Source organism: Heterocephalus glaber, unplaced genomic scaffold (assembly GCF_053883595.1).
Source record: "Heterocephalus glaber isolate CG9 unplaced genomic scaffold, H.glaber_assembly_v1.0 deba00001457, whole genome shotgun sequence".
Lineage (NCBI taxonomy): Eukaryota > Metazoa > Chordata > Mammalia > Rodentia > Bathyergidae > Heterocephalus > Heterocephalus glaber.
In genome coordinates, this window is record NW_028258305.1 from 14170405 (window position 1) to 14187125 (window position 16721).

General features: G+C 36.9%; 1 protein-coding gene across 5 annotated transcripts in view; it reads right to left on the minus strand.

The window, feature by feature from the left end:
• Eml6 (EMAP like 6) overlaps positions 1-16721 on the minus strand; it is a 294345-nt gene that overhangs the window by 171352 nt on the left and 106272 nt on the right. For all 5 annotated transcript variants that reach the window (XM_087216378.1, XM_087216379.1, XM_004867282.3 and 2 more), the window contains 3 exons: positions 9979-10138; positions 6154-6252; positions 2785-2853 (listed from right to left, as the gene is read on the minus strand). In XM_087216378.1, coding sequence (XP_087072504.1) covers positions 2785-2853; positions 6154-6252; positions 9979-10138 — 328 coding nt within the window. The remainder of the gene's footprint in view (positions 1-2784; positions 2854-6153; positions 6253-9978; positions 10139-16721) is intronic.

Genomic DNA, 16721 nt, shown 5'->3' on the forward strand with positions numbered 1-16721 from the left:
TTAACCATGTGGGACAGATGAGTGGTCTTAGGTTTTCTTTTGTTTGGTTTTGCCTGCTATTGCTAAGTTACTAATCAATGAATCAGCTCTTGGTTCACACACCTAACAATTTTCTTAGGATAAACTCCAAGATACAAAAACTACCGGGTCAAAAGGGATCGACATACCTAAGGCTATCAATACCTATTGCCACATTTCTGGTCTGAAAGACCATACTCATTTACCCCTCTGCCAGCAAGGCTGGAGAGAGCTCATTCATTGAGGCTTTGCCAGAAGTGGGTACATTTTAATCGTGATTTTGATATATTAAATTTGTAAGTCTGCACTTTTTATTAATAAGATTTAGCATTTTCATATGTCTATTGGTCAACAATGTTTCTACTTTTGCCAGTTGTCCATGTTCTTTGTCTATTCTACAGATTTGCTGGTGGTCTTCACATCTCCAGGACACACCAGTATTTGCTATGCTTGTTATTTACACTTGCTGGTTTGTGGCTTTCCTCTTTTGGAGGGGGTGGGATTTACAGACTATTTTAATATTTATAGTTAAATGTACCAATATTATTCCTTACAGTTTCTGTCTTTGCTTTTTCCATTTAGAAAGATCTTTCCTCAACTTGAGAGCAGTTGAACATTTGCCTATATACTCTTCTATTTTATAGGTTTAAACATTTATCTCTTTGATTTATATAACATTTATATAAATTTTATCCTCAAATAAATAATTTTAGTAACTGCTGGTAGAGATACTATTAAGTTATAAATTATCATACAAATTAAGATTTGGTTCTCAGTCTTAAAAATGTTGGTTTATTTCACCTTATCCCAATTTTATACCATTTTAATTATTTTAAACTTCTAATATGCTTTAGTAAACTGTGCATATTCCCCTATATAATTTTCCCCACATTTTTTATTAATACATATTGGTTATACAGATTAATGGGTTTCATTTTGGCAAATTTGTACTTGAATCATTTTCAGCCCCATCACCCACTTTGTCCAACCCTCACTCCTACTTTTACACTTTTTAGGGGTGTGTTTCAATGTATATAATATATTTTTATCACAATCATTATTCTTTTTTATCCCAATGTACTTAGTTATTCTCATTCTTTTATCCTTCCAGATTAATTTAAAGTAACTGTTATGGCTTGTATCTAGATATCCTTCCAAAGCCTCATGCAGTCATAAGTGGGGTTTTTCAGAGGTAGCTGAATCTAGAGTGTGATGTTGAGATTAAGGATGTGATGCTGGAACTGATTCTTGATGAGATGCTAGGATTAAGGGTGCTCCAACCTATGTGTGAGTGAGGGTAGCCTGGATAGAATATAAGGGACAGAAAGAAGGTTGCAGTTGTCACTTGTTGCTTGCTCCTTCACTGCTTGCTACCTTCTGCCTGTCCTGCTTTGCCATGGACTGTTTCTCCTCTGTGATGCCCCTCTGCCATCCCACCATGGCCTTGGAACCAGCCAACTATGGACTGGACCCTTTACCAACAGTAAGCTGAAATAAACTTTTCCTCCTTTAACTTTGAGTGTTGGGCATTTTGTTTCAGCAATAGGAAAAGTAACTAACACAGTAATTTTAAGGGAAATTCTGTCAGGTAACCAAAAAAGGATTTGGGACTTTAATTGAATTTGTCCCAAATATAATTTGGAGAGAAATGATATATCTATACATTTTAGATGTCCAGAATCAAGATTTTCTCCATTAATTCAAGTTTTCTTTTGTGTTCCACTGTAAAATCTTGTAATATTCTTTAGATAAGCCTTGCATATTTCTTGTCAGTTTTTTCTGAGCATTTTATGGCCTGTCCTTTATCCAGTCATTAAGTGTGAATAATGAACAAGATCATAAAAAGTTAGACTAGAAGAATAACAAAAGAATTGGGAAACAGGAAGGGTTGGTTAGAGGGATAATGTAGTACCTGCTCCCTTCATATGGAAATGCACCATTTTTGTGCTAGCAGAAATCCACATGTTCCATTTAACAGGATAATCATTGCACTTATTTATGGACTTTAATGTGCATTATCCACAAAACTATAGACAGAAGATCCTAGGCCATATCTTACAGTTCAGGAAATTTTTGCTATGTGAGAACAGACAGTGTTGATAGCATTAATTTGCTACCTGCATAATAAAATAGAAACAAGTAAATGTGAACCTTGCTAGAAGTAAAGACAGACTGTATAGCCTAGAGAAAAACATGGGCATTTAAAAACTAATGGCTTGACCAGGGATGTAGCCCTGTGGTAGAACACTTCCATAGCATGCACAAGGCCTAGGTTCAATCCCCAGCACTGCAAGAACATAAAGACTAGGTAGGACTGTAGTGTGTACTTCAATTCTGTGTTTTTGTGTACTTCATTTCTATGTCTTCTAAGACAACATATCCACATTTCAAAAAATTTAATATAGCAATATATGTAAACACTCATTATAACATAAAACATTAATCTATACCTTTAAAAGCAGAACTGTTTTAAAACATGCAACCCTAGAAGTATTATGAATTATCAGTTTAGTATTTAACAGAAACTTTCCTGTTTAGATGCTAGCTGGGCACTTAACTTGATTGTCATGACTTTGCATTTCTGAAAGAGTCCCACCAGGAGACACTTGTTTGCTTTAGGACCAGAGATACAGGTAGCAGGGCTCTCAATTTAAGGAAAAAAAAAACCAGCAAAGGCAGCATTCTCTTGACACCAGATTATCTACATCAATTCCTAAAATTCTTATCACACAAGGTACCAAATTTTTAAAAAAATAACTACTTTACCTTTATATGTTTTACTCCACAGCTAACGACTCTGTTTGGTTGATATGGATCCCAGGAAATATCAAAAATCTGTCCAAAAAATTAAGTGTTGATAATTTTACAGGTTTTTCCTTCTTCCAAGGACCAGGGCAATTTTCAACACTCTATCCTACAACACTTAAAGCACAGTAGTGTCACCCACACAGAATGAAAATTGGGGATTTGGCTAAGGGACCAAGTCAGCAGCAGGAAGCATTCTTCATCGCCTTGTGTCTACTTACCTCAGGCCAGAATACAGAGGTAATAAACCACAGCCACTGAGAACAAACTGCTATATAGCTTTAATTTTGTCCATCTGGGGTAGGCAAACAAATTTTGATAATTTATGGGAATTTTTAATCAAAATTCCCAGCACTCTACAGTGCTGACAAAACACTTTGAAATAAAAATTTATTTTCAATAAAAATTTAAACAATTATAAAATGTTGCATTTAAATAGCAAAATTTTTAATAGTTGACTATGGTTAAATGTAGCTAACAACTCTGTAATCAAAGAACATAAGACAGAAGCATTTATCTGATACTAGCTTAGCCCACCTAAAATAGTCTTTGAAATCTTCATTTTACTCTGACTCAAAATACCCTTATATTTTTAATTCTCCAAGAATCTAAAAAGATATAATACTATTTGTCATTCTTTAAAAACAAATACCAGAGAGCTTACAAGAAGTTCTAGTTCCATTTTGGAGACAGGGAAAAGAAGATTCTCTGCTAACTTGAAAGCCAAGTCAGCTATAATGATTGCTTAATTTGTGTTACTTCCAGGACCTGTGCAAGATACTCTTATTTAGTGGGTCTGAAGTCTAGTCTAGAAACCTGTGCTTTTAAAGACTCCAAGAGATTCTGGCTCCAGGAGACTCTGATGCAGAATGGACCACTGTAAAGTGCTGATAGGAAAGAATTGGTGTAGACTACAGAAAGAATGGAGGTCACTAGCTTCCCTAAGAAGAAGCAAATAAGGACTCTAGAATGAGCATTGAAAAAAAAGGACTCAGTCCAAGTATTCATTTTAGCTATTTGAGCTCAGGCAAGGTCTCAGCATCTCTAACCTTAACCTTATCTTCTCTAAACTGGATAACAGTACCTCACTTTTGCTATGAGGTTAATTACAATAATGTAGGTGAAGCCGCTTTGCAGGCTATAAAGCAGTATTATACAAATATAATGGAGTATTTTAAGTCTCTAAAATAATCTTGACATAATCATAAGCAGCCAATAATTCATATTGGCAGTTAGGCATCAGTAATAAAGAAGAAAACTGTGATACAGATCAATGAGGCCTGGGAGAACAGTGTAAAGTATTTAATGAAAACATACTGGACTCACTTCTCACTAGGGTAACACTGTACTATAATATAGCCCTAACTGGAAAGTGTAACAGAGTTATAAGGAGGGCATACTCAACTGAAATCAAACAAGCAGGCCATATGACATCCAGTAGTGCTAAAAGAAAAAGTTTAAACAAATTACATTTATTGTAGTTTAGCTGAACAAAGAACTATTTGTAAACTTAGCAGCCTTCAGGACCAGAAGAGATTCAGAGAGGTCCTCTCTGCAAAATGTGAAGGTAGAATATACAGACCAAACAAAAGGACGCGAGACACATAAATGGCTCTAAACAGCTCAGTGTTAGAGCATGGCATTTGCCTTAGTTAAACTCAGTCTGATCAGTTGGCAGCCTATGATTGGTGAAGACTCAGCTATTTTTAGTTACATAAGTGTAATCTTAAATTAGGCTTTTGGTTTATTTGCTTACCACAGTAGGTTGCTGTTCCTTACATACATAGGGACTCAAGGCATGGAGGTAGGCTCAGGACAATTTAACAGGAATTTAACAAAATCACTTTATATACAAACAAAGGTGATTACATTAGGCATTAGGCTCTGTTTTCTTTTTTTTTTTTTTTTGTACCGGGGATCGAACTCAGGTCAAGTCTCTGTTTTCTAAGTAAGGAGATTTTACTGATTAAAGGTGTTTATAACTTTTGTTTTCTAATTTTTTCTAAGGAAATAGGTCTAAAAGTGTGATATACAGTATATTAATACAGGTCAGAATATATAAAATGATTCAGAAATAAAACTAGTAATCAGAATAACTTCAATAAAATATCATGTAGGAATTTATTCTCAGTAGAGCTAGGTTTGTAATCACAATCATGTCTCAAGTCTACTTTCTGTGCTCACTGGGAATTCATGCACTAAGTCCATCCAACTCAATTTACCTTATAAGACATGTGATGGGATTCCAGTATAAACAGAAAAAATAATATCTAAAACTTAAGCAACATAAATATTTTCAAAGTAAATATTTCATTAAGTAGTAAATTACTATCAATATATTCAAATCCCTAAGGGTAGAGCCCTAGTTCCACTACATTGTAAAATCTCCCTAGCATTCCTTGGGCAGCATGGATTCTATGTGTGCCCACTAAGTCAGAGGGTGTTAGTCCTTTTCTAACATTTAAGTTCCATTGCTAGTCACTCCTGGGCTTTCTGAACATGTGATCCTGGGAGGTAACTTGCAAAAATTTTGAGGTTCCTTTGTAACAACAAATCTCTTAGGATGATAATGTGCCATGCTTATAAAAATGTTTCATCAGGGTTCACACTATGCATGAGATAATGAATTTAATGTCTGATTAGGGCCTTAGTCTATGAAGACAATTGTACAGAAATATATTGTACAAAACAATTAAAAATTCAAGGTAAGATAATCATGCAAATTTACTTATTTTAAACTAGAAAATAAGGTAATAAATGAATCAAATTATTCAATTACATAAGACACTGGGAAATAGATTTCTGACCAGTTATATGTACATGCCTGCTTAGCCCATTATCTTGGCACATCTGATTACATAGAATTATCTTTTCTGATCACAATGATTTCAATATGAACAATAAGAAGGCTGTAATTTGCATTCAACATTCTCAGTACAACAAAGAAAGTTGTCATTCATTTGAAATTGAAATGCATACTCTTGCAATCATATTCTCTGAATATTTTCAAACAACTATTTTCATGTCTAAATGAATACATACATCACTTCTATTTTGATTTTTTTGAAGAAGTCAAATGCCAAAGTCTAAAATTTGCTTTGCCTATGAAAAGCAGTAGCAACTCAAAATACGTGCTCACTAGAAGCAATCATGCTAATATAGTTAGCCATTTTTAATGAGTAAAAGAAATGCTTCATTCATAAAGTTGAATATACAGGAAAAATCTATACATGGAAAAGTTACTTTTAAAAATACAGAAGTCTGAAAAGTGATACCATAATTACTCCACAGTTCTGAAATCTGTATAGTGTGATTCAACAAAGGTCTTACCCGGTCAGAATGGCCAGTGGCAGAGGCTAGAAGTTTTCCTTTTCTCCAGTCCCAAATGCAGACTGTGTTTTTGGCATCCAATCCCACAGAGGCTAAACGCTAAGAAAAAGAATAACTTAATACCTGAAAGTGTTCAGAACATTTCCTATTATTCATACTTATATTCAACAATAGTTACTGACTACTTACCATGGCAAAGCATTGGATTTCTTTTGAACAAACTGATTTCTCAAAATCCATCTGAAACCCAAAACTAAAGATAGCAAAATAGATGGTTTCCATTAGATTATGTCAAAATTTCAAAGACCCAAAGCCAATGCTCATTTGTCCTTTGTAAACACAGGAAAACACATCCAAACTTTCATGATGTCACTGATAAATCACTGGAAGTCACAGGAATAGACTTGAAGGCAGGATTTAACATCTAAGTTTTTCAGTTAAAAATCTTAATTAATGTGAGATGTGGGAAACCCTGGATTCTAAAGTCTCAAAACCTCACCAAACTTCTGAAATTAAAGGTCTGATAAACTCATAAAGAAGAAATCCAATAAATGAGATCCTATCTTTATTCTTAATTTTCTATAATTTCACAAATAATTAAAGTGACTATAAGGATATGTCATTTTAGTAAAAGTAATTGAATATTTCATCTCCCAGTCTAAACTCTTTGGGTTCAGATCAGAACTTGTCCTCAAAGGAAGAACAAAACTCAACACACATAGTTGTATAAAAAATGAAAAATATCATAACCAGGGTTAAGAACAAAAAAATCAGAGTTCTTGCAAGACATCAGGTAGGAGACAACATTTTAAAATAGAGGTCTTGTGTAGAAGTAGGTTTCTTCTCTGGTGATTTAGTAAGACCATGAAAAATTAATTAATCTCCTTATATCTGTTTTCACATTTATAAATGGAGGTAAAAATATTTGGTTTTGGGCCAGGGATACAGCTCAGTAGTAGAGTATTTTCCTAGCATGCAGAAAGCCCTGAGTTTGATCACAGCACCTGGGAAAAAAAGATGTTTTTTCTTTTAAGTTGTAGCACTGTTATGTAAGCCAAATGAAATGATGTATTTTCAGAGCCATCCAATTTACAGTGCTGGTCAAATATAGAAAGTATCTGAGCTTACATATTTCACAGAGCATGTCTGAGTGTGTACACATGTCATACATGGCTAAGTGTGTACATGTGTTGTCATATATAGCTAAGCTGTACACGTGTTACGTGTTGCTCAGGTGTCTTCACTAAAACTGACTTTCATTGGGAATACTTAGTATAAGAAACATAACTGGGAGTTTTAAAATATTTCCTCTTGCTGCAATTTTTCATTGAAGCTTCCAGCAATGGACAAGGCATGGTTGTATTATTTCCATGTAAGAAAATTAGAGTGGATGAATTTCATTCAGGTTGGGGCTTTTTTATTATAAAAATGAACAAATATAGGTAAAGTAAAACTTATTTTTTTAATTTTATTGGTACATTTTTAGGTATACAATATAATGACATTCATCATTGGAAGTTTGTACCTTTACATAATCTATCTTGGTTCTTATTTTTTCCCCACTCCCCTCCCCTCCCTTATTTCTTGAGTGAGAAAAACAAAACAAAACAACAACAATTATGAGGTAATGGACCATTTGTCATTTTCTAAGTATCATTTGATTACAGAAACTGTCTAGGGATTACTGCAGACCTGAAACAAAATGTACCAACAAGCCTTGAAATCCATCATGGCAAATGAATGGGAGCTTATTTTTCTCAGTTGACAGTCAAGTACCATACAGTCCACTCCCAAACCCACCCCTTTGAAATAGAACCTTGAGGTGAACAGCTAGGATTCTAACATGATACAACAGGGACAATGGACTAATTGTTTTTTTAGTTTAGTTTGGTTTTGGCTTTTTTGAGACAGGATCTTGCTTTGCAGTGCAGGCTGGCCTTGAACTCACTATATAGTCCAGGCTGGTCTCGCACATGGCAATCTTCCTCCCTCAGCCTCCTGAGTGCTGGGATTACAGGTGTGCACATGCCTGGGTAGGACTAATAGTTAAAGCTGGATTGACTTTTGTGGCATTACATTTTCTTGTTTGTTTGTTTTTTGGTACCGTGGATCAAACTCGGGACCTTATGCTTGCGAGGCAGGCAGCGGAACCACTGAGCTAAATCCCCACCCCTACGTTTTCTTGTAATACTTTCTAACAAATTTTGATAAAGATGTTTCCTTAAATAAAATTAAATAAAATTAGAGAATGTATATGTAAGTACACATACAACCATACATTTACATTTATACATACACACACCTGATACACTCATCAAATTTAATTGTGGAATACAAATACAAGCCTGAACAAACATTACTACCTAGCTATTCCTCTTTAGATGTGGTTATCCAAGGGAATGTATTGCATTATCCTGTCAAGATTAGATGAGATTAAAGACTAGGGAAACTAAAAATGTATTGCCAGAGTCTACATATCTAGTGAATTTAATTCTAGAAAGAAAAATGAATAATGACCAATGCTCTTTCAAAATAGCAGAAAATACCAAGTAAATGTTAACTATTTAAAAATGATTCAAACCAGGTCAACTCCTACAACCCACTGAATGTCCCAAACACTCTTAGTTTGGTTGAGCCTCTGTGTAAATAGTTTCACAAATCTTTTCATGGCACTGATTTACAAAATTAACTGAAATTTGGCAAAAACTGGACTTTGGAACTTAACTGACAGATGTATGGAGAGTAAAAGAGATAGAGGAAGGTTAACAAAGGAACATGGAAGAGGCAGGAGAGAAAAGGCATGGCCTTAATGAGGACATGAATACAGCCAAGCCAGGATGAGCCCTCTGTATTTTTATTCCCATTTCTAGGACACAGTAACAGCTTTTCTGTCAGGTGTTGCTTTAAGTCTAAGGAAGGGGAGTTGCATGAAGACCTCTGAAGTATCCTCAAGGGCAAAGCATCTGAGCAGGGCACTTCAGATGAGAACAGCATGACAGTGGGCACAGAGGTGTAAAAGTGCAAGATCTGGTAGAGGAATCTTGCTCATTTGTCTAGTTGCCCTACATAGGAACCATGGAAATATGGCTAGAAAAGTTGGTTGACCTAGAATACCCATGTACAAAGTGTGGATTTCATTCAATGATACTTCAAGCTTTGTTGGTTTTAAAGAATGCTTTGATGCTTTTCTCAGTTAACAAAATGCTTTCACAAGAAATGGACTCTAAGGAGACTAGTTAAGAGGTTATTTAAAATAAGCCAAGCACAGATCTAACTGGGAAATTAAAGAACAGTGGCTGAAAGAATGGAATGGAGAGGATACATTCCAGAGTTATTGTAAAGAAACTTACAAATTCACAGGAATCAGTGACTGTTTGAATTGGAAGGGGGTTGGTTAGAAGCAATCTCAAGGTAAAGAGTCAAATAAACTTTTCAGTCAGTTATTAGCAGCTGATGTTACCTTCTGAATGTAAAGCACATAACATAATTTTCATAGCTTGAGGTCTGTGAAAATGGCTTGGCCAAGCCACTATTCCAAGTGGGAAGCTAGCAATGGATAACAAAGTGGAATTTTGAACCATAGTGGACCTAGCTTCATGAGTTTGTGACATCTTTTATGAAGATTTTTTAATCCAGATAGTGGGACCAGGGGAACCAAAACTGGGGCTTAGCCAGAGCTGGGCACCAGTACCGTAGGCTTAGAAAAGGTGAAGGATTCTAGGAAGCTGCCAGGGAGAGCCAGCAAAATTGGGTGGGTATTTATATTATAATTTTAGGTGCATGGTAAGAAGTCCTTAAAGAAAACAAACAAAGAAAGATACGCACCTGTCCATCTGAGTCAAAAGCCAGGCAGGCAACTCCATGTGTATGGACATCTTTAAGAATGGACAGAGTCTGGACGTTATAGGAGTCCCATATGCATATATATGGCTCCTTCCCAACTTGGCCAGTTGCAATCAGAGTTTTGTCGGGGTGTAAGGCAAGGCTGAAAAAGAAAAAGGTCTCTTTTCACATCTAACTGAACGAAGAGAGACATCGATAGTCTTTTACCCAAATTTGTTTCTCATTTTAAATCAGTCATCTAAACAGATGACCTCTAAAAAAAAAAGAATCTGTCCCAAAGTAATTAATTACCTGATGGGTCTAAATTGAAATGTTCAGCTTTGGCAAAGAAAGGCTTAGCACAATTTGACAATAATTTCATCTAATCTTACCTATTTGATATATGAGACGCCATTATGATTATAATTCCTCAATCAGAAAATCTTCTATATGGTTCTATAATTGCTTTATGTTATACAGTATTTCCTGAATTTCAAAATATTACTCAGCTTTCAAGCTAGCTTTTGGCTTTAATTTGAAAAAAATTCACGTGCTAGGAGAAAGATAATTTTTCAATTAATTAAACTTGCTTACAGAAGCACTAGATACTACCCTCATTAGGGTTTCAAAGCATGACGGGCCCCAAGGTCAGGTTTTGTTTCTGTGTCTGCTGTCACAGATTATGCATTCTAAATGAAAATTTCTATTTAACACAAATCACTTTGACACCAAGAGAACAGAAAATTACTATGTTTGTGGTTTTCATAGCAATTCGCCTCTGTAGTCTAATCAAAATAAAACTTTGTCAAATACCAACCAGTATTTCCAGGAGCCTCTAACAGTCAAGCAGGAGAAAGGCTGTCATCATTATTGCTAGATGAAAAATCACTATGTATTAAATTCATTGTGTAAAGAAGTTGTGCCCTGCTAAACACAGGTATTGGGAATTTAAAACAATAAAATCAAAACCCAAAAAGAACACATTACCTATATGGAAAACTAGCAAAGAGCTGTGTTTATGCAATAAACAGAAGTAGAATGTTTTCCAGTTTCAGTTTTCAGCATTTGTTCTCACAGTAAGCAAAAGTCGATTCTGTTTTTTCAATATTCAGTATGGTATGAAGAGTATATGCTCTGGAATCAGATATGCGGGTTTACTTATTGGGTGTCCCTTACTATCTTTAATTTTTTGCAAAAATTACTCTTTTGCCTTGGTTTCTTCAACAACCAAATAGAGGTAATATATAAAAATAGATGATATAATGAACACAAAAGCACTTTTTACAATGCCTGGCACAGAGTGAGCACTTAATACCAGTCTCAGTGTCATCATTAACTGGCATTCTGTAGATACAACCAACAGGTGCACATCTGTGTGGATACAGCACACCTTTCAGAAACAAACTGCTTTAAGTGAGGGCTGGCTATGTAAGTGCTTTCTAGAAAATGTACCCTTAGGAATCTTTATACAGAAGTAACATAAAAAGAAAGCCTATATAAAAGGATATCTTTATTACAACAGATGAATGCTAAGTAAGGCCTTTGAAACTTTTCAGGGTTGTAGAATACTTCAGCATGCAGAGCTGGTGAAGGATGATAAAGTAGGAAAGGACCCTCCCAATCTCTGTTTCACTGAGATAAATCTGATAATTGATGGTATGTAAATGTGTTAGCTTCTGATTACTAAAACAAGTATCTGAGACAATCAAGAAAAAAGGTTTATTTTGGCTCAAGTTTAAAGGTTTCAGTCCATGACTGGTTGGCCCTGGTGCTTGAGGCCAGTACAAGTCAGAGCAAAACTAGTCACCTGATTGGGGGAAGCCAAAGAGAAGAGGAGAAAGGGGCTGGGGTCTCACTGTCCCCTTCAGGGGCACCTCCCCAGTGACCTCAAGACCTTCCACCATGTCTCTCCTCCTGGAGGCTGCAGCACCTTCCAATATACCGCCCCAGGGAGTAAGCTTTTCCACATAGACCTCTGAGGGACACTGAGGGCCCAAACTAGAGCAGGAGATGTCCTAGAAAACTGCCAGAAAAGTTCATTAATTCATTCAACATATCGGGGTAGTGCAACAGATACATAAACAGAAAACACGCTGTCTTTCTAGGAGCCCACCAGAGGAAAGACAGACATGTAATCGAATTGCTCAATGTCATACACACATACAGTGACACAGAAAGATGAAGGACAGAGTGACCAGCTGCTCTGGACATTGGAGAAGGCTTAATTTAATATAAAAGACAAGGAAAGCCAGATGTGGTGACAAATGCTTGTATTTCTTAGATACTAAGGTGGCTGAGGCAGGAGGATCACTTGAGGCCATAGTTTGAGGCTAGCCTGGGCAACATAACTCCAACTGAAAGAAAAAAAAAGAGACAAAAGGTCCAAAAGGGCATTCATATGACAGAAATAATTCTTGTTTTTTGGTTCCAGGAATTGAACTTGAGACCTTGCACTTGCGAGCAGGTGGCGGAACCACTGAGCTAAATCCCCAGCCCAAAAGAGCATTCATATGAAAAAACAGTGTTCATAGGTGAAAGTCTTGCAGTGAAGGTCAGAAAATAAGATGGGTCCAGCAGATCAGGGAAGTTTATGAGAGCGCCTTTAATCAGGAAGCTAAGTTACCACTGATAATTGCTAATGGGGCACAACAAGACCAGTTTCACAATGAGATGCAGTGGGAAAGACAGATCTGTGAGGAGTGTTAAGAGAAGAGGCAAGGTAGCCTGTTAGGAGCTACGTGAGAGATGGTGAGGTAGAAAAGGATGAGTCAGGAGCTATTTTAGGGTGAGAAAGAAAAAGGGTTTGGGATATCTGAGTCTAAGAAAAAGCTTGAGCACGCCAAACTTGACACAAGGCTTTAGCTTAGTCAACTGAGTTTATAACTCAGAGAGCTTAGCTTTGTAGATAGAAGCCTGCGAGCCTCATCCTGGGAAAAGATCATCTTAACTGCACACAAGTTTCAGTAGTAAAACCAAGGGGACTCCTCAGGTGAGCACCATGCCTGGAAACCTAAGGCCTACAAAACACAGGATTTGACTACATCATATGCCCTGCCTTCCATATCTGCCTTCCAGATTAAACATGAACAAATGTTTGTTGCCGGGGCAGTGAATGATGCCAACGATCCTGGCTGCTGTGTTGCCTCTCCCCTTTGCTATGGGCACCAGTTCTTCTTCCTGGGGACAAGATGACAGAGGGGAATAGCATTATTTCCCTTGGATGGCCAGAGATGCTTTCCAAAGACAAACTCATCTGCTGGGGTCACAACTTCTATTTGAAAATGCTTGAGATATTTCATGATTCCTGACTTTTCTCAGATGGTTCTTAGAATGAGGAGGGGGAAACTGAAGAAATAGCTTTCAAAAAATCTTTAAAGAAGCCTTCAGAATAATTTATCATCTAAGTCATTCAACTAGCAGTGCTACACAAACATGCCCTATTTCAGATCTATAGAATTTTTACTATGGTTACTATTTTTCTATTTATTCATATTAAGGCCCATAAATTTATCACATTTATTAAGAAGCTCATATAAAGTTATTTTTCTTCTTCCAAGAGTTTTTTTATGCCTGTCTTGAAACTGTCTCTTCCCAGCCCATGATACCCATTTCTTCAGGTTCCTTCTTTGCCAGTGGAGCATATTAACAAAGTTAGCTATTTCTCTCTGTCTAAGCCCAAAGTCTCTGACATCACTTCTCTGGCTGGCAAGCAACATGACTGCTTAGAGTGACTCCAGATGTTACTATTTATTCATAGCCATGTCAAGAACAGAGAGAATCGAGAACAACCTTTATTCACTTTACCATCACTTTCATTCCCATCAGCTTCCAGAAACTCCACTCCTTTCACCTAGGACAATGACAGAATTGATGCATCTTCCAGAACACAGGTGAGATTTACTTTTATCTTAAAGTTGTCATATATTTCAACAGCACCTCTTAAACTTCAATAGAAAAGAAAATTCATGAAATTTAATCACTGATTTGCAAGAGCATAATTTAAAGTATCAGTAATGAGGAAGTTGAAGAAGCACTGCTTAATGGGTTTTAAGCTATTTCAAAGTATCTACAGTATTCCTTCTTCCCACGTCTCATCTATGAATTCAATTTCATGACAAGTCATTTTAAGAAGGATCTGCTTTTGTCTAATCCCAAAGGATCCTTGTGATTTCAGTTAAAAAGCATTTTAAATGGCAGTTGTTTTTATGACTATTTCTCATTTAAAATCAACTCTAAGCTTTTCTACATATTTTTAAATTGCTCTTTGCTTCTTCCACAGAGTGCCTGAACCAAGTAGCCGCCCTACAATAAAGCCTTTAGACTGACCCGCAGATTAAACGTTTAGATTTTGGTATGTAATTAAGGCATTATGTTAGAATTGTGTCCTCTCAATTCCCAGGCATGGGATTATATTTCATGAGATATGGCCAAACTATCAAGGAAATCATACAAGTGGAAAGCACCACCATTACACAAAATCTCAGGCTTGACTCATTTACCATATTATGGTGTTGTGATTCTGTTACTGGAAGTATTGATATTACTTGTATTTCCAATTTATTTTCCAGTTTAGAGTTCACAAATCCAATTCTGCCTAAGAAAACTTGTGCACATTTTACAAACTATTACAGTTACAACATTAATGTCACACACAATATTGAAACTTTTAAAATTGCCTTCCTTTCATCCAAGGTCTCAATAAAGTGGAAGTCTCATTTCACACCCACACAGAAAAGTTTGGTGTCATTCTATTTTTCCTTTGGTACTCAGTTTATTCCATTTATTGTATTATACACATGGCAACAAAGAAGGGATGGAGCTTTGAAAGAATTGATTTTTCTCTGTATATATAAATCTAGTTCCATTGGGAAATCTCATGTTCTGTTACCATAGCAATAGAAAGCACTGCAGAGCAAGACTTTCATCAGCCTATCTGGGAGAAGAAATTGATTTGTTTCTGTAGCATTCCAGGGAGGGCAGAAGCACGTTATCTTCATAGCAGATGAGATCAGGAAGATTTCCAAACACACTGAGCAAGGGAGAAGACTTACAGGGTCATGGAAAGAAGTAGGCTTGCTTAGGAGGTTAGACAAAAACCACTAATCAATCTTGATTCTTCGAGGCAGAAAATTATATCTGACTACTTGTTCTAAGTTCAGAACTTAATAAATGTTCATGATCCTAACTTTGCCTTATGAAATTTTATTTCAGTTTTGCCCAAACTGCTTCAGTGACTCTCTTAGCATTAACTTTATTAGGAAAGCATGAAGACTTCTCCCTCCCTTCCCTGAAGATAATCTTAAGCAAAGTTTGCAGTGTCGGAGGCACAGAAGATCACAGTCATGGGGCTAGACAGTGAGGGCAGAATGGAGGCTGCTGCTCTGTAGGTTGAAGAAATGACCGAAGCTCAGTGGCTGAACATCTGCAGGCACAGCTAGCAGAGGAAGGCTTGATTTGAATGCAGTAGTCCAGAAGTAGTGAAGCCCTGCACAGGGCTGGTGGTGCTCGAGTCTGGCTCCCAGGATGTGCCTAGCAATCCCAGTGGTGTGCCTAGCAGTACCACCAATGGGACTGTGATCTCTTCTGACACTATGGAGGGCTTCACCTTCCAGGTGGGCCTGGGCAACATGAATAGAAGCAATAGAAACCCAGGCCACCAGAATCCATTCCATTTTCCTAAACTGTATGATTCATTGTTGAGCAGGGTCTCTCCTCAAATTGGACTTTTCAACAAGCATGATCAGTGGTAGATCCAAAGGAACTGATGCAATTTTTAAAATAAAGGAATATAATATCTTACATATTTCGTGATACCATACTCGTAATGGTATGGATCTATATTCCAGAAATATCTTCATAGCACTTTAAAGAGAGGTTAAGATTGTAGTGGTTTGCCATAAGCAGAGGAGAACTGCGTCACTGATGCACTGTTTCCTATGCTCACTACCATTAGAGCTGCGATGGCATGGCTGGAGCCAGCTTAGACTGGCCAGCAAAGACTTAAATGTCAGCAACTTTGTGAGACAATGTTAAGCAGTCATTGTTAAAAGTTAAGGCCTTTTGGCCGGAACTGCCATCGTCCAGTAATTTGCCAAAATGACAAACACAAAGGTAAAGAGGAGGGGAACCCGGTATATGTTCTTTAGGCCTTTTAGAAAACATGGGGTTGTTCCTTTGGCCAAATACATGAGAATCTACAAAAAGGGTGATATTGTAGACATCAAAGGAATAGGTACTGTTTAAAAAGGAATGCCATACAAATGTTACCATGGCAAAACTGAAAGAGGCTACAATGTTACCCGGCATGCTGTTGACTTTGTAAACAAGCAAGTTAAGAGCAAGATACTTGCCAAGAGGATTAATGTGCGTATTGAGCATATTAAACACTCAAAGAGTTGAGATAGCTTCCTGAAACGGTCAAGGAAAACGATCAGAAAAAGAAGCAAGCCAAAGAGAAAAGTACCTGGGTTCAACTGAAGCACCAGCTTGCCCCACCCAGAGAAGCACACTTTGTGAGAACCAGCGGGAAGGAGCCTGAGTTGTTGGAACCTATTCCCTATGAATTCATGGCATAAGCTGGGGTGTAGCTCTGCCATGCAGCACCCAATTAGTGGCTGAATGCCCTAAGCCCTACTTAAAAATAAAAGATCATCCTGTGTTGTAAAGCTGGTTTTCTTAATTGAACAGGTGTGTGGTGCCTTTACCTCAGAGAAACAAATATTTGGAGCACATTCTCATTATACCCA